The sequence below is a fragment of the Lampetra planeri genome, chromosome 73 (assembly GCF_965212315.1).
Source record: "Lampetra planeri chromosome 73, kcLamPlan1.2.h2, whole genome shotgun sequence".
Lineage (NCBI taxonomy): Eukaryota > Metazoa > Chordata > Hyperoartia > Petromyzontiformes > Petromyzontidae > Lampetra > Lampetra planeri.
The window spans coordinates 1457748-1476299 of NC_136178.1; the positions used below are offsets into that span (position 1 = coordinate 1457748).

An 18552-nucleotide genomic window follows, 5' to 3' on the forward strand; every position below is an offset into this window, starting at 1 on the left:
TGCCGTCTGGAATTTCTAAGCGAACGCGACTATTTTCAGCTCGCCACGTCATTCTCTTCCCGAGTTGCCAAAATCGACCTTCCGTAGAAGTGGATTAAGGTTGAATATCCTTGAGTGAAAACATCCGATTTAGGTAAATTGATGTGTTTCGGCTTTTTTCTTTCTTGCAAGCATCAGTTTTTTTCAGGGTGTTTCAGTGAAAGATAAGGGAATATGAAATTTGAAATTTATCCAAGACAAGAATCCAAGTCCCGGGCGAAGCCGGGTAGTGAAGCTAGTTACTAATAAACCCCAATGATCCGATCTAAATTATGGATTTCGATCAGATCTTTGGGGGGACACGTGCCACCGTACCCTCAATGGCTCCACCACTGTCACACACTGGCATGGTTCACAGGTGGTGGTATGTCGAGACCCACACCTGGCCACCTTCACCTGCTCAGTATTAATGCTTCCTCACTCCACCAAGTAATTCATTGAGGATCAATCAACACAGCCGAGACTGCGTGTCTCTCTCTCTCTCCCCGTGGTGGCGTTGATTTCCTTCCCGATCCCCGGGTTTCCCCTCCACATGTAGAGAGTGAACACCGCCACGCGTCTAGAGTGAACACCGCCACGCGTCTAGAGTGAACACTGCCACGCCTCTAGAGTGAACACCGCCACGTGTCTAGAGTGAACACCACCACGCGTCTAGAGTGAGCACCGCCACGCTGTTGACAAGCCTCACCTTGTTGTTGTTGTTGTGGGCAGGTCGCTTCTGAAAACAAGAGCGGTACAGCAGCTCAAGCGGGCGTGGCATGGTAAAAAATGAAAAAAACTGTGAATATTAAAAATAAAAACAAAGTTACAAAGTAACGAGCCAGGTGAAGAGAAATTAAAACTTAAGCAATATACTCTTTGGTTCTTTCGGGAAAGTCACGTAGAATAAATAAATACATTAAATAATAGCATGTGATGTTTCGATTGCAACACAAGCAATCGTCATCAGGTACAAATTAAAGAGAAAACAAACCCAGTAAACTTAGAAATGTAATGCAATACCACAGAGAGTCGGGTAACATAACAGTCAACACCCCACCTGGTTAATTACGTTCTTCCAAAGATTTCTCAATTTGAGAGAGAGACAAAACACAGACACGGAGACACATAGACAGACACATAAGCAGAGAGAGATGACACAAAGAGACACAAAGAGAAACACACACACATAGGCACATAGAGAAACAACACCTCTGTGTCGAGGCCTTAAATAGAGAGAGAAGGGGGGGGGGTAGAGAAATTAGCATGTCAATGCAAGGCTGTAGCCATGGAGTCAACATTGGGGGGGACCAAATCTTCCAGGGGGTCTGGGGTCCCCCCCCCCCAGAAAAATATCTAAATTTGAAAACTATTTTCCTGCTATTTAATGACTTAAATATTTTTTTAAGTTCACTAACACATGGGATACAATTTGTCTTTATTCTTTACAATAATGTCTAATTGTGTATTGTATTACAATGCTCTGTTTTTTCTTTTTTACCTTTTCTTGTTTCATAGTGTGTAATGGCAGAGATTAGGGATTCATAAAGTACAACGCAATCATATAAACAGAAATCTATGCATTGTTATATGAAGACAAGTCCAGATTTCGTGGCCAAGGTTTAGCAAAATGTTTTTATTAACATAGCATCGCAATTATTCTTTTTAAAAATGTTTTTATAGCAATATATTGGGGGGGACATTTTTAGCATATTTGATTATTATAATTATTATAACATATTATAATTATTATAACATGTAATTATATCTTGATTTAAAGCTTTCGTGACTTCAGGGATTCATATTCTTGGTTCTATCGGTAAAGTCACGTAGAAGGGAAATAATCAAATAAAACGTGACTTTACCTAAAGAACCAAGACTATATATTATACTTAGTATAACATATTATAATTATTATAACATATTTATTATAACATATTATAATTATTATAACATTATAATTATTATAACATATAATTAGGGCCTTGTGTCAATGAGAGATTTGGAGGTTTGGTGACTGCAGTAGAGGACACAGAGAGCACACTTAATCAAACAAACTTATTAAAATTTGGAAATATAATGCAATACAACACAGAGTCGGTCAACACACAAATAACGCATCGCCTGGCTGATTACGTTCTTCCACAGATTGCTAAACTAAGCGAGAGAATTGAAGCAAACACCATCAGGCGAGGGCAGGAGGCAAGGCCCCGCGTTGTAAAGTTCCAACCTGGACATCGCTTCCATGCTCGCTGCTACTCAATTGACATCCCTACAAGAGAGAAAGCGGGGCTCTACCTCGGTACACAACAACAACCACAACTACCACCACATCCACCGCAACCACATCAACCACCACAACACCACCATCATCAGCACCACCACCATCATCACCACCACCACCACCATCATCACCACCACCACCACCACCATCATCACCACCACCACCATCATCACCACCACCACAACAACCACCACCACCACAACCACCACCACAACCACCACCACAACCACCACAACAACCACAACTACGACCACAACCACAACAACCACCACCACAACACCACCACAACCACCATCATCACCACCACCACCATCATCATCACCACCACCACCACCACAACAACCACAACCACAACAACCACCACCACAACAACCACCACCACAACAACCACCACCACAACAACCACCACCACAACAACCACAACCACCACAACAACCACCACTACGATGAAAATTTCTCACCTCGGATTTCAGTTCACACGCGGAGCGGCAACTTCCAGCTACCTCGCGACGCCACGCGCAGCAAGCCGTGACGTCACTTCCGGGGTACAAGACAGTCCCCTCGCACATCGAGCGGCTCTGTAACTTAAATAAATTATGTAAATGAGCCCGGCTCACACGTGGAGGGATGGGGAACGGATGCTGAACCCGTCGCAATAAACTCGCGACGACTTTCACGAACACATTATGTTAATGAGCCGCCACTCACCGGGGGTGGGTGACATGACGTCACTAGCGAGGCACACCGCCCCCAGGCGTTTGACGCCGATGAGGTCACGCTGCGCGATGACGTCAGAGAGCGGGTCGGAGTTCAAGTTTGTTTACAGGAGGGGGGCGGCAGTTTCGATTTAAAGCTTTCGTGACTGCAGGGATTCATCTTCTTGGTTATTTCGGTAAAGTCACGTAGAAGGGAAATAATAAAAATAAAACAATAAAATAATTCTCACGACGTTTCGGCCACAACGCAAGCAGCCGTCCTCAGGTGGAGAACAGGTCTGTCGAAAAGACAGTCTGAATGAATGGGGTTTGTCATTCAGACTCTGTCTTCTCGACAGACCTGTTCTCTACCTGAGGACGGCTGCTTGCGTTGTGGCCGAAAAGTCGTGAGAATTTTTTTATTATGTTTTATTTTTTATTATTTCCATTCTACGTGACTACCGACAGAACCAATAAGAAGGGGAGCGGCAGTGTCGTGGTGAGCGCTGCGCTCCGCACCGACCAGCCGAGTTCCATTCCCGCTCGTGGCCAACACCGCCAGTGACGACTTTCTGAGCCGATCCTGAGCCTCCCCTACGTCGACTCGGCCTCAAACGAGAACCCGGAGCAGTGTGTCAACATCGCCACTGGGGAGACAAAGGCGGCCGGGCGTGGTGCTGGCCACCCACCCCCTCGTGTGCCGTCCCACCCTTAATAGGTGCTCACTAATAGCAATTGCCCCAACATTCTGTGCAGGCTATACGGGGGATCTTTGTCTTAGGTGCTCGCTAACAGCACTTGCCCCTACAGTCTGTTAAGGCTATACGGGGGATCTTTGTCTTTGTGTGTTGGGAGCAAGTTTGATTGGCGTTTAGTCGTGGGAGTTGAACGGGCGCCTGCTGCTACTGACAGTCGTTGACTCCGGTGGGACAGACGCTGATAGACAGACACACACAGACAGACAAAACAGGCGGACAGACACGGACAAGAGGAACACAGAGACAGATAGACAGCGGCGACGTAGACACAGGCAGAGACACACAGAGGCAAACAGAGAGACAGACGGATAGATGTTGAATCGAACACACTGAATTCGATCCATTGTAAGAGATTCCTCGATCTTTGCCCATCCCCGGAAGTCGTTCTAGTTTCTATTTATTTCATTGTGTGTGGTGTGTAGTGTAAGCAATGTGGGATATCGATGTACACAGATATGAACAAGATCAGCAGACAAGACGTCTTTCATTTATCAGTCTCTCCGCGAAACAAAGGAATGTTTTACACAAAATATAATAATTACTGCAGCATTCAGGGCAAGTCAACTGTGGACCGGTTTTGGTGTACAATTTATACGTAAATATATAAGCGCACGACTTAATTTATCTGACGAACGCTGCACTCTCCATTGCTTTCATGCAGGGGGCGCTGTAAACCTACGCGCCCCCTGCATGAACGACGGAGGCGCAGGGACAGACGTTCGATCACGGTGGAATCGATCTGCAGACGGCGGTCTTCTGGCACGGCCAGCTCTGTGTCGCCTCATCTCCACCCCGCGATCCCAACCAGGTGAAAGTCCGCATCGAACCGAACCCCCAGCAAGGCCATCTACTTAACGACGAGAGAAAATTCACACGAAATATCGTTTTCAATTACTAAGCTTTTAATGAAGAAATACAATTATCTAATTAAAAACAATATACAATTCAAAGTTGTTTCATTTTGAAATTTCAAAACAGAGCATCGGGAGCTTGCGCGGATGCGTCGTTCGTGTGCAATTTTTTTAGTGACTTTCCTGGCCCAAGGCCGTAAATGGTTGTGAGGGGCACCGCAGGCGGTCAGGCTTGCTTCAACCGATGGGTACGAACATCCAGACGTTAATCAGCAATGACCATTTCTCGTCCTAATTCGACAAAATCTACGTCAACACGTAATACAAAATTATAATTCGTGTTGTAGATAATGTATCTCCTCTACGTGAAACTTTTGAGTGGTATGCCTTGTAACTGATGAATGATCCGAGTGTGCTCCCTATTTCGTAGACAATGAGTTGCTCCAGAGGCAGACGCTTCCTGAAAACACAAAAGTACCCTTTGGCCTGTATCACAACAACAATGAGTCTCACCTGAGTGATCTGTACAAGTTACTTGCAAAACACACTTTGTCCTAACATGACTTAATCAATGTTTGACCCTTATAGACAAAATGTTACATGTACGCACACCATCAGACAAGTATTCATTCTAACTTATTGACAGGCATATTAACAAAATTGAATAACTGCACTGAAATATACTGCATCAGATTTTGATTTAAAGCTTTCGTGACTGCAGGGATTCATATTCTTGGTTCTTTTGGTAAAGTCAAGGGAAATAATAAAAAAAGAAAACTAAAATATGCTTATTATTTTTTATTATTTCCCTTCTACGTGACTTTACCGAAAGAACCAAGAATATGCTGCATCAGGTTACATCGCATTAACAAGAAGCTATTTTAAAAATACGCACCGTCTGCTTAACAGTGTATGTACAACATACTATTGCGCCATTCAAAACGAGTAGGCCATTGCATGCTGGCGCCTGGGTCAAAATGTAGCAAATTCTAAAAACATTATCTACAACCTCCACAACTGAGATGCCACATCAACCATCGCCCCCTACTGACAGGCTCTTGTCCACATGCAGACCGGTGCAGGGCCACCACCCTGTGCCACACAGGGGCAGCTGCTACTTGGGGATGCTCTTCGAATGTTTGAAAAGAGATACGATACAAAACTCCGAGTTGCCAGAGGCGATTAAGCAAGCACCATATAAATGCAATTATGATAACATAGTGATTGCTTAGGAGCTTATTGGCTCTCGCTCCTGGTTAGAGATCTACCCAACCCACAGGTCCACAAAGACTGGCCGCTCTTACCCTGCAGGTTGAACCTAGGAACCGAGTGTTCAACTTCACATTCTTGTCATTAAAGGCCTGTGACAAAGGAGCATCTATTGGAGCGACATCGTCTCAAGCTTACACATCTCCCGGGTCTCCATTTGACTTTGTATTGTCTCAGAGGAAGTCCACCCACACCTCCACTTCCACAAACTGCTGGGAGTTGCCTCGCTCTGCCTCACAGTCAGAATTCTCCTCCTGCTTCACGTTGCCTCCATCGATGTGAAGGTCCGATTTTGGAGTTGAACCTTCATCTTCATATTTTACCTTCACTTCTACGCTCTTCACCATCACTTCTTCACATTTCACCTTCACCTCTTCATATTTCACCTCGATTCCTTTAAAAGTGTCCAAGCTGGGATTTTCTTCCGGTTCTTGTTTGATGAGGGATGGGCTCATTGCAGCACTTTGACGGTCACAAGCTGATTTCAGACTCCACTCCTTGTGGATCTTCTGATGCTTGTGTGTTCTCTGGTGTCTTTGAAAATGTGATGACTGTACAAACGCCTTCCCACACACACTGCACTTGAAGGGTTTCTCTCCCGTGTGTGTTCTCTGGTGTGTTACAAGATTAGATGAATGTGCAAACGTCTTCCCACACACACTGCACTTGAGGGGTTTCTCTCCTGTGTGTGTTCTATGGTGTGTTACAAGATTAGATGAATGTGCAAATGTCTTCCCACACACACTGCACTTGAAGGGTTTCTCTCCCGTGTGTGTTCTCTGGTGTACATGAAGAAAAGATGAATCTGAAAACGCCTTCCCACACACACTGCACTTGAAGGGTTTCTCTCCCGTGTGAGTTCTCTGGTGTGTTACAAGATTAGATGAATGTGCAAACGTCTTCCCACACACACTGCACTTGAAGGGTTTCTCTCCCATGTGTGTTCTCTGGTGTGTTACAAGATTAGATGACTGTGAAAACGCCTTCCCACACACACTGCACTTGAAGGGTTTCTCTCTTTTGTGAGTTCTCTGGTGCCGTGTAAAATGTTCAGTACGATCCGTGCTGTATGCACACCGGTCGCATTGTTGCCTTTTTGCACCGAAGCGTGCCCAGTGCCTTTGCTCCATCAGACCAATTCTGCAGAGGAAGCGACAGCTGCAGAAAGAGAAACAGTTATATCCACACCATCTACACATCAGTAACAATGCATATACACAGTCACACGTGACTTACACGTCTATACTTATTCATATATTTATGATAGCGTGAAAAAGTGTCCCAAATTCATCACACGGGCTCTTATGGCACACAATGAGAGGGCAAATGGTCATAAACATGCCTGGAAGCCCTCGTATCTTCAAAATGAATGTTCACCCAAAACTCCAAGCACACAATATTGGCTGTCTGGCTTCAAAATAAATGTTTATGAAAGCTAAATTCAGCTGACATAGCAAAGGGTGTTGAAAATAATAATATTTGTGTTATGCACAAATGCATAAATGAATGTTCAATCGCAACTAAGAGGTATAAAGCCAGGCACAGATGTCCTTGATTGCTGTGATGAACAGTTCCGACTTTAGCTGCTGCACGTGTGCTGTGATAACTTCCTGACTCCATTCTTACAAAGAGTTCCAGAGGAAAACAAAAATAAACAACTGTTTTGACATAACGTCCGTGCTCAATAGAGTTAATAGACTATACTGCAAACACAAACTTGACACTGCCACACACTCAGAGGCTGAGCCAGGATTTTCAGGTAGGGGGGAGGCAACCCCTCCAGCAATGAAAAATGATAGTTGTTAGTAAGTAAGGAGTTTTTAGTAAGTAAGGAGTTGTTAGTAAGCAAGGACTTGTCCCTTGCTTTTTATTCGACGCGTGTGATCGGCATTGCGCTCGCTGAACGTGATGCCTTCAGGGAAGTCGTGTCCTGTAGACGCAACTGCGCACAATTCTGTGAGTCGCTTGCAACAGCTTTGCCGTTACTTATTGCCAATTATGGACTTGGACTGTTGTCCTCTCATAAAGTCCCTGGCACGTAATAATATGCCACACGGTGGCAGTGGGGGGGGGGGGGGTCGCAAAATGCCCATTTATCTTATATATATAAAAAGGAAATGTGTGGATATGTGTGTCTGTTCTAAATGTCTAGCATACTTCCCAACATGCTATACACTTGAAATTTGGCACGTGGATAGGTTCCATACTGTACACAATGCAAAAAGTATAAAAATAGACTTTTGTATTTTTTTTTGGGGGGGGGGGGGGGGGGGATGACCATTAAGTATGTGGTGTCAACCCGCATCACAACTGAGTTAAGCGGTCTGCAATGCTTACCCCTACCATATGGCTCTTCGTGCGCCGTAATTCTAGAGCTGTTCAGTGTGCCGGGAGATTTTAGGTGGCGCTTCCCTCCAGGCCGATGAAGCCATTGGCTTCTCGGAGTTTCAATACATATCCGTGCGTAGAACAGGTACAACTGCTATCTTAAATATAAAGCAGAAATTACATCTGTTTGTTTGTGTGAAGCAGCAAAAACTCTCCAACGCTGAGCTCTGGCGTCATGAAATTTTCACAGCTTATGCCGTCTGGAATTTCTAAGCGAACGCGACTATTTTCAGCTCGCCACGTCATTCTCTTCCCGAGTTGCCAAAATCGACCTTCCGTAGAAGTGGATTAAGGTTGAATATCCTTGAGTGAAAACATCCGATTTAGGTAAATTGATGTGTTTCGGCTTTTTTCTTTCTTGCAAGCATCAGTTTTTTTCAGGGTGTTTCAGTGAAAGATAAGGGAATATGAAATTTGAAATTTATCCAAGACAAGAATCCAAGTCCCGGGCGAAGCCGGGTAGTGAAGCTAGTTACTAATAAACCCCAATGATCCGATCTAAATTATGGATTTCGATCAGATCTTTGGGGGGACACGTGCCACCGTACCCTCAATGGCTCCACCACTGTCACACACTGGCATGGTTCACAGGTGGTGGTATGTCGAGACCCACACCTGGCCACCTTCACCTGCTCAGTATTAATGCTTCCTCACTCCACCAAGTAATTCATTGAGGATCAATCAACACAGCCGAGACTGCGTGTCTCTCTCTCTCTCCCCGTGGTGGCGTTGATTTCCTTCCCGATCCCCGGGTTTCCCCTCCACATGTAGAGAGTGAACACCGCCACGCGTCTAGAGTGAACACCGCCACGCGTCTAGAGTGAACACTGCCACGCCTCTAGAGTGAACACCGCCACGTGTCTAGAGTGAACACCACCACGCGTCTAGAGTGAGCACCGCCACGCTGTTGACAAGCCTCACCTTGTTGTTGTTGTTGTGGGCAGGTCGCTTCTGAAAACAAGAGCGGTACAGCAGCTCAAGCGGGCGTGGCATGGTAAAAAATGAAAAAAACTGTGAATATTAAAAATAAAAACAAAGTTACAAAGTAACGAGCCAGGTGAAGAGAAATTAAAACTTAAGCAATATACTCTTTGGTTCTTTCGGGAAAGTCACGTAGAATAAATAAATACATTAAATAATAGCATGTGATGTTTCGATTGCAACACAAGCAATCGTCATCAGGTACAAATTAAAGAGAAAACAAACCCAGTAAACTTAGAAATGTAATGCAATACCACAGAGAGTCGGGTAACATAACAGTCAACACCCCACCTGGTTAATTACGTTCTTCCAAAGATTTCTCAATTTGAGAGAGAGACAAAACACAGACACGGAGACACATAGACAGACACATAAGCAGAGAGAGATGACACAAAGAGACACAAAGAGAAACACACACACATAGGCACATAGAGAAACAACACCTCTGTGTCGAGGCCTTAAATAGAGAGAGAAGGGGGGGGGGTAGAGAAATTAGCATGTCAATGCAAGGCTGTAGCCATGGAGTCAACATTGGGGGGGACCAAATCTTCCAGGGGGTCTGGGGTCCCCCCCCCCCAGAAAAATATCTAAATTTGAAAACTATTTTCCTGCTATTTAATGACTTAAATATTTTTTTAAGTTCACTAACACATGGGATACAATTTGTCTTTATTCTTTACAATAATGTCTAATTGTGTATTGTATTACAATGCTCTGTTTTTTCTTTTTTACCTTTTCTTGTTTCATAGTGTGTAATGGCAGAGATTAGGGATTCATAAAGTACAACGCAATCATATAAACAGAAATCTATGCATTGTTATATGAAGACAAGTCCAGATTTCGTGGCCAAGGTTTAGCAAAATGTTTTTATTAACATAGCATCGCAATTATTCTTTTTAAAAATGTTTTTATAGCAATATATTGGGGGGGACATTTTTAGCATATTTGATTATTATAATTATTATAACATATTATAATTATTATAACATGTAATTATATCTTGATTTAAAGCTTTCGTGACTTCAGGGATTCATATTCTTGGTTCTATCGGTAAAGTCACGTAGAAGGGAAATAATCAAATAAAACGTGACTTTACCTAAAGAACCAAGACTATATATTATACTTAGTATAACATATTATAATTATTATAACATATTTATTATAACATATTATAATTATTATAACATTATAATTATTATAACATATAATTAGGGCCTTGTGTCAATGAGAGATTTGGAGGTTTGGTGACTGCAGTAGAGGACACAGAGAGCACACTTAATCAAACAAACTTATTAAAATTTGGAAATATAATGCAATACAACACAGAGTCGGTCAACACACAAATAACGCATCGCCTGGCTGATTACGTTCTTCCACAGATTGCTAAACTAAGCGAGAGAATTGAAGCAAACACCATCAGGCGAGGGCAGGAGGCAAGGCCCCGCGTTGTAAAGTTCCAACCTGGACATCGCTTCCATGCTCGCTGCTACTCAATTGACATCCCTACAAGAGAGAAAGCGGGGCTCTACCTCGGTACACAACAACAACCACAACTACCACCACATCCACCGCAACCACATCAACCACCACAACACCACCATCATCAGCACCACCACCATCATCACCACCACCACCACCATCATCACCACCACCACCACCACCATCATCACCACCACCACCATCATCACCACCACCACAACAACCACCACCACCACAACCACCACCACAACCACCACCACAACCACCACAACAACCACAACTACGACCACAACCACAACAACCACCACCACAACACCACCACAACCACCATCATCACCACCACCACCATCATCATCACCACCACCACCACCACAACAACCACAACCACAACAACCACCACCACAACAACCACCACCACAACAACCACCACCACAACAACCACCACCACAACAACCACAACCACCACAACAACCACCACTACGATGAAAATTTCTCACCTCGGATTTCAGTTCACACGCGGAGCGGCAACTTCCAGCTACCTCGCGACGCCACGCGCAGCAAGCCGTGACGTCACTTCCGGGGTACAAGACAGTCCCCTCGCACATCGAGCGGCTCTGTAACTTAAATAAATTATGTAAATGAGCCCGGCTCACACGTGGAGGGATGGGGAACGGATGCTGAACCCGTCGCAATAAACTCGCGACGACTTTCACGAACACATTATGTTAATGAGCCGCCACTCACCGGCGATGGGTGACATGACGTCACTAGCGAGGCACACCGCCCCCAGGCGTTTGACGCCGATGAGGTCACGCTGCGCGATGACGTCAGAGAGCGGGTCGGAGTTCAAGTTTGTTTACAGGAGGGGGGCGGCAGTTTCGATTTAAAGCTTTCGTGACTGCAGGGATTCATCTTCTTGGTTATTTCGGTAAAGTCACGTAGAAGGGAAATAATAAAAATAAAACAATAAAATAATTCTCACGACGTTTCGGCCACAACGCAAGCAGCCGTCCTCAGGTGGAGAACAGGTCTGTCGAAAAGACAGTCTGAATGAATGGGGTTTGTCATTCAGACTCTGTCTTCTCGACAGACCTGTTCTCTACCTGAGGACGGCTGCTTGCGTTGTGGCCGAAAAGTCGTGAGAATTTTTTTATTATGTTTTATTTTTTATTATTTCCATTCTACGTGACTACCGACAGAACCAATAAGAAGGGGAGCGGCAGTGTCGTGGTGAGCGCTGCGCTCCGCACCGACCAGCCGAGTTCCATTCCCGCTCGTGGCCAACACCGCCAGTGACGACTTTCTGAGCCGATCCTGAGCCTCCCCTACGTCGACTCGGCCTCAAACGAGAACCCGGAGCAGTGTGTCAACATCGCCACTGGGGAGACAAAGGCGGCCGGGCGTGGTGCTGGCCACCCACCCCCTCGTGTGCCGTCCCACCCTTAATAGGTGCTCACTAATAGCAATTGCCCCAACATTCTGTGCAGGCTATACGGGGGATCTTTGTCTTAGGTGCTCGCTAACAGCACTTGCCCCTACAGTCTGTTAAGGCTATACGGGGGATCTTTGTCTTTGTGTGTTGGGAGCAAGTTTGATTGGCGTTTAGTCGTGGGAGTTGAACGGGCGCCTGCTGCTACTGACAGTCGTTGACTCCGGTGGGACAGACGCTGATAGACAGACACACACAGACAGACAAAACAGGCGGACAGACACGGACAAGAGGAACACAGAGACAGATAGACAGCGGCGACGTAGACACAGGCAGAGACACACAGAGGCAAACAGAGAGACAGACGGATAGATGTTGAATCGAACACACTGAATTCGATCCATTGTAAGAGATTCCTCGATCTTTGCCCATCCCCGGAAGTCGTTCTAGTTTCTATTTATTTCATTGTGTGTGGTGTGTAGTGTAAGCAATGTGGGATATCGATGTACACAGATATGAACAAGATCAGCAGACAAGACGTCTTTCATTTATCAGTCTCTCCGCGAAACAAAGGAATGTTTTACACAAAATATAATAATTACTGCAGCATTCAGGGCAAGTCAACTGTGGACCGGTTTTGGTGTACAATTTATACGTAAATATATAAGCGCACGACTTAATTTATCTGACGAACGCTGCACTCTCCATTGCTTTCATGCAGGGGGCGCTGTAAACCTACGCGCCCCCTGCATGAACGACGGAGGCGCAGGGACAGACGTTCGATCACGGTGGAATCGATCTGCAGACGGCGGTCTTCTGGCACGGCCAGCTCTGTGTCGCCTCATCTCCACCCCGCGATCCCAACCAGGTGAAAGTCCGCATCGAACCGAACCCCCAGCAAGGCCATCTACTTAACGACGAGAGAAAATTCACACGAAATATCGTTTTCAATTACTAAGCTTTTAATGAAGAAATACAATTATCTAATTAAAAACAATATACAATTCAAAGTTGTTTCATTTTGAAATTTCAAAACAGAGCATCGGGAGCTTGCGCGGATGCGTCGTTCGTGTGCAATTTTTTTAGTGACTTTCCTGGCCCAAGGCCGTAAATGGTTGTGAGGGGCACCGCAGGCGGTCAGGCTTGCTTCAACCGATGGGTACGAACATCCAGACGTTAATCAGCAATGACCATTTCTCGTCCTAATTCGACAAAATCTACGTCAACACGTAATACAAAATTATAATTCGTGTTGTAGATAATGTATCTCCTCTACGTGAAACTTTTGAGTGGTATGCCTTGTAACTGATGAATGATCCGAGTGTGCTCCCTATTTCGTAGACAATGAGTTGCTCCAGAGGCAGACGCTTCCTGAAAACACAAAAGTACCCTTTGGCCTGTATCACAACAACAATGAGTCTCACCTGAGTGATCTGTACAAGTTACTTGCAAAACACACTTTGTCCTAACATGACTTAATCAATGTTTGACCCTTATAGACAAAATGTTACATGTACGCACACCATCAGACAAGTATTCATTCTAACTTATTGACAGGCATATTAACAAAATTGAATAACTGCACTGAAATATACTGCATCAGATTTTGATTTAAAGCTTTCGTGACTGCAGGGATTCATATTCTTGGTTCTTTTGGTAAAGTCAAGGGAAATAATAAAAAAAGAAAACTAAAATATGCTTATTATTTTTTATTATTTCCCTTCTACGTGACTTTACCGAAAGAACCAAGAATATGCTGCATCAGGTTACATCGCATTAACAAGAAGCTATTTTAAAAATACGCACCGTCTGCTTAACAGTGTATGTACAACATACTATTGCGCCATTCAAAACGAGTAGGCCATTGCATGCTGGCGCCTGGGTCAAAATGTAGCAAATTCTAAAAACATTATCTACAACCTCCACAACTGAGATGCCACATCAACCATCGCCCCCTACTGACAGGCTCTTGTCCACATGCAGACCGGTGCAGGGCCACCACCCTGTGCCACACAGGGGCAGCTGCTACTTGGGGATGCTCTTCGAATGTTTGAAAAGAGATACGATACAAAACTCCGAGTTGCCAGAGGCGATTAAGCAAGCACCATATAAATGCAATTATGATAACATAGTGATTGCTTAGGAGCTTATTGGCTCTCGCTCCTGGTTAGAGATCTACCCAACCCACAGGTCCACAAAGACTGGCCGCTCTTACCCTGCAGGTTGAACCTAGGAACCGAGTGTTCAACTTCACATTCTTGTCATTAAAGGCCTGTGACAAAGGAGCATCTATTGGAGCGACATCGTCTCAAGCTTACACATCTCCCGGGTCTCCATTTGACTTTGTATTGTCTCAGAGGAAGTCCACCCACACCTCCACTTCCACAAACTGCTGGGAGTTGCCTCGCTCTGCCTCACAGTCAGAATTCTCCTCCTGCTTCACGTTGCCTCCATCGATGTGAAGGTCCGATTTTGGAGTTGAACCTTCATCTTCATATTTTACCTTCACTTCTACGCTCTTCACCATCACTTCTTCACATTTCACCTTCACCTCTTCATATTTCACCTCGATTCCTTTAAAAGTGTCCAAGCTGGGATTTTCTTCCGGTTCTTGTTTGATGAGGGATGGGCTCATTGCAGCACTTTGACGGTCACAAGCTGATTTCAGACTCCACTCCTTGTGGATCTTCTGATGCTTGTGTGTTCTCTGGTGTCTTTGAAAATGTGATGACTGTACAAACGCCTTCCCACACACACTGCACTTGAAGGGTTTCTCTCCCGTGTGTGTTCTCTGGTGTGTTACAAGATTAGATGAATGTGCAAACGTCTTCCCACACACACTGCACTTGAGGGGTTTCTCTCCTGTGTGTGTTCTATGGTGTGTTACAAGATTAGATGAATGTGCAAATGTCTTCCCACACACACTGCACTTGAAGGGTTTCTCTCCCGTGTGTGTTCTCTGGTGTACATGAAGAAAAGATGAATCTGAAAACGCCTTCCCACACACACTGCACTTGAAGGGTTTCTCTCCCGTGTGAGTTCTCTGGTGTGTTACAAGATTAGATGAATGTGCAAACGTCTTCCCACACACACTGCACTTGAAGGGTTTCTCTCCCATGTGTGTTCTCTGGTGTGTTACAAGATTAGATGACTGTGAAAACGCCTTCCCACACACACTGCACTTGAAGGGTTTCTCTCTTTTGTGAGTTCTCTGGTGCCGTGTAAAATGTTCAGTACGATCCGTGCTGTATGCACACCGGTCGCATTGTTGCCTTTTTGCACCGAAGCGTGCCCAGTGCCTTTGCTCCATCAGACCAATTCTGCAGAGGAAGCGACAGCTGCAGAAAGAGAAACAGTTATATCCACACCATCTACACATCAGTAACAATGCATATACACAGTCACACGTGACTTACACGTCTATACTTATTCATATATTTATGATAGCGTGAAAAAGTGTCCCAAATTCATCACACGGGCTCTTATGGCACACAATGAGAGGGCAAATGGTCATAAACATGCCTGGAAGCCCTCGTATCTTCAAAATGAATGTTCACCCAAAACTCCAAGCACACAATATTGGCTGTCTGGCTTCAAAATAAATGTTTATGAAAGCTAAATTCAGCTGACATAGCAAAGGGTGTTGAAAATAATAATATTTGTGTTATGCACAAATGCATAAATGAATGTTCAATCGCAACTAAGAGGTATAAAGCCAGGCACAGATGTCCTTGATTGCTGTGATGAACAGTTCCGACTTTAGCTGCTGCACGTGTGCTGTGATAACTTCCTGACTCCATTCTTACAAAGAGTTCCAGAGGAAAACAAAAATAAACAACTGTTTTGACATAACGTCCGTGCTCAATAGAGTTAATAGACTATACTGCAAACACAAACTTGACACTGCCACACACTCAGAGGCTGAGCCAGGATTTTCAGGTAGGGGGGAGGCAACCCCTCCAGCAATGAAAAATGATAGTTGTTAGTAAGTAAGGAGTTTTTAGTAAGTAAGGAGTTGTTAGTAAGCAAGGACTTGTCCCTTGCTTTTTATTCGACGCGTGTGATCGGCATTGCGCTCGCTGAACGTGATGCCTTCAGGGAAGTCGTGTCCTGTAGACGCAACTGCGCACAATTCTGTGAGTCGCTTGCAACAGCTTTGCCGTTACTTATTGCCAATTATGGACTTGGACTGTTGTCCTCTCATAAAGTCCCTGGCACGTAATAATATGCCACACGGTGGCAGTGGGGGGGGGGGGGGTCGCAAAATGCCCATTTATCTTATATATATAAAAAGGAAATGTGTGGATATGTGTGTCTGTTCTAAATGTCTAGCATACTTCCCAACATGCTATACACTTGAAATTTGGCACGTGGATAGGTTCCATACTGTACACAATGCAAAAAGTATAAAAATAGACTTTTGTATTTTTTTTTGGGGGGGGGGGGGGGGGGGGATGACCATTAAGTATGTGGTGTCAACCCGCATCACAACTGAGTTAAGCGGTCTGCAATGCTTACCCCTACCATATGGCTCTTCGTGCGCCGTAATTCTAGAGCTGTTCAGTGTGCCGGGAGATTTTAGGTGGCGCTTCCCTCCAGGCCGATGAAGCCATTGGCTTCTCGGAGTTTCAATACATATCCGTGCGTAGAACAGGTACAACTGCTATCTTAAATATAAAGCAGAAATTACATCTGTTTGTTTGTGTGAAGCAGCAAAAACTCTCCAACGCTGAGCTCTGGCGTCATGAAATTTTCACAGCTTATGCTGTCTGGAATTTCTAAGCGAACGCGACTATTTTCAGCTCGCCACGTCATTCCCTTCCCGAGTTGCCAAAATCGACCTTCCGTAGAAGTGGAATAAGGTTGAATATCCTTGAGTGAAAACATCCGATTTAGGTAAATTGATGTGTTTCGGCTTTTTTCTTTCTTGCAAGCATCAATTTCTTTCAGGGATTTTCAGTGAAAGATAAGGGAATATGAAATTTGAAATTTATCCAAGACAAGAATCCAAGTCCCGGGCGAAGCCAGGTAGTGAAGCTAGTTAGTAATAAACCCCAATGATCCGATCTAAATTATGGATTTCGATCAGATCTTTGGGGGGACACGTGCCACCCTACCCTCAATTGCTCCACCACTGTCACACACTGGCATGGTTCACAGGTGGTGGTGTGTCCAGACCCACACCTGGCCACCTTCACCTGCTCAGTATTAATGCTTCCTCACTCCAACAAGTAATTCACTGAGGACAGCCGAGACTGCGTGTCTCTCTCTCTCTCTCTCCCCGTGGTGGCGTTGATTTCCTTCCCGATCCCCGGGTTTCCCCTCCACATGTAGAGAGTGAACACCACCACGCGTCTAGAGTGAACACCGCCACGCGTCTAGAGTGAACACCGCCACGCGTCTAGAGTGAAAGCCACCACGCGTCTAGAGTGAACACCGCCACGCTGTTGACAAGCCTCATCTTGTTGTTGTGGGCAGGTTGCTTCTTGGAACAAGAGTGGTACAGCAGCTCAAGCGGGCGTGGCCTGTTAAAAAATGCAAAAAAACTGTGAATATTTAAAATAAAAACAAAGTTACAAAGTAGCGAGCCAGTTGCAGAGAAATTAAAACTTAAGCAAGAAACTCTTTGGTTATTTCGGTAAAGTCACGTAGAAAAAATAAATTAATTAAATTATAGCATACGACGTTACGATTGCAACACAAGCAATCATCATCAGGTACAAATTAAAGAGAAAACAAACCCAGTAAACTTAGAAATCAGTTTAACACGTAGGCTTTCGCGACCAATGTTATTCATAATCAACGTTTTTGGGTTTAGATCGCGTTTATTTATAAATGTGTCGTAACCCTCCACCACCCGACACGGCCAATCAGTAAAAAAGTGTCACGTTGACAAAAGACAAATAGTTCACTGCTTTAGCCCACCGGTGTGTTGAAGCCACAACATTTACAATTTGAGCACGACGTTTCGCTGGTAATTGCGGTTTTTAAATTTTATTCAGTATCTCGGCGGTGACAACAAACCGAAAAACAAACCGAATCCCGAGGGGGCGCCCCCTCACTCGCGCCCTAAAGGTCCCGCTCAGTCACCGACCCATCCTCTGGGCCGGGATCACCCGTGCCACAGCATCGGAGGGGAAGCCTCCCCTTCCAGCCACGCACACCTTCACCCCCCGGATGCCGGCGAGGACCTCCCACCCCCCCCCCGCCCTAGCCCACCCTGGGCAGCGGCCACTTCCATCGTTCCCTTGCGGCCTCGCGCCCCATTTTCCCTTGGTCCATCTCTACCACCCTTTCCAAGTCTCCTCGCAGCATAGCATGTCTCCAACGGGGACGTAAGGGACCCCTCCAGCCCCTTCTTTCGCGCTTTCCACAGCGCCTCTTTCGTCGCTCCTATTAC

The 18552-nt window shown here is 45.1% G+C and overlaps 1 protein-coding gene across 1 annotated transcript; it reads right to left on the reverse strand.

Moving 5' to 3' along the window:
- Positions 1 to 5647: 5647 nt before the first annotated feature.
- Positions 5648 to 15789, reverse strand: LOC144737718 (uncharacterized). Its single transcript, XM_078620567.1, has 2 exons — positions 14853 to 15789; positions 5648 to 6977 (listed from the first exon to the last, which is right to left on the reverse strand). The coding sequence occupies exons 1-2, from the start codon at positions 15529 to 15531 to the stop codon at positions 6049 to 6051; spliced, it is 1608 nt and encodes a 535-aa protein (XP_078476693.1). The 5' UTR covers positions 15532 to 15789; the 3' UTR covers positions 5648 to 6048.
- Between the last annotated feature and the right edge of the window lie 2763 nt (positions 15790 to 18552).

Excerpts from the sequence above, each read along its gene's own strand:
- LOC144737718 (XM_078620567.1), bottom strand. The coding sequence starts at position 15,531 with ATGTGTAGATGGTGTGGATATAACTGTTTCTCTTTCTGCAGCTGTCGC. Across the intron at positions 6,978-14,852 it reads TCAAAGACACCAGAGAACAC|GTGCAAAAAGGCAACAATGC; the intron begins ACAAGCATCAGA and ends GGGCACGCTTCG.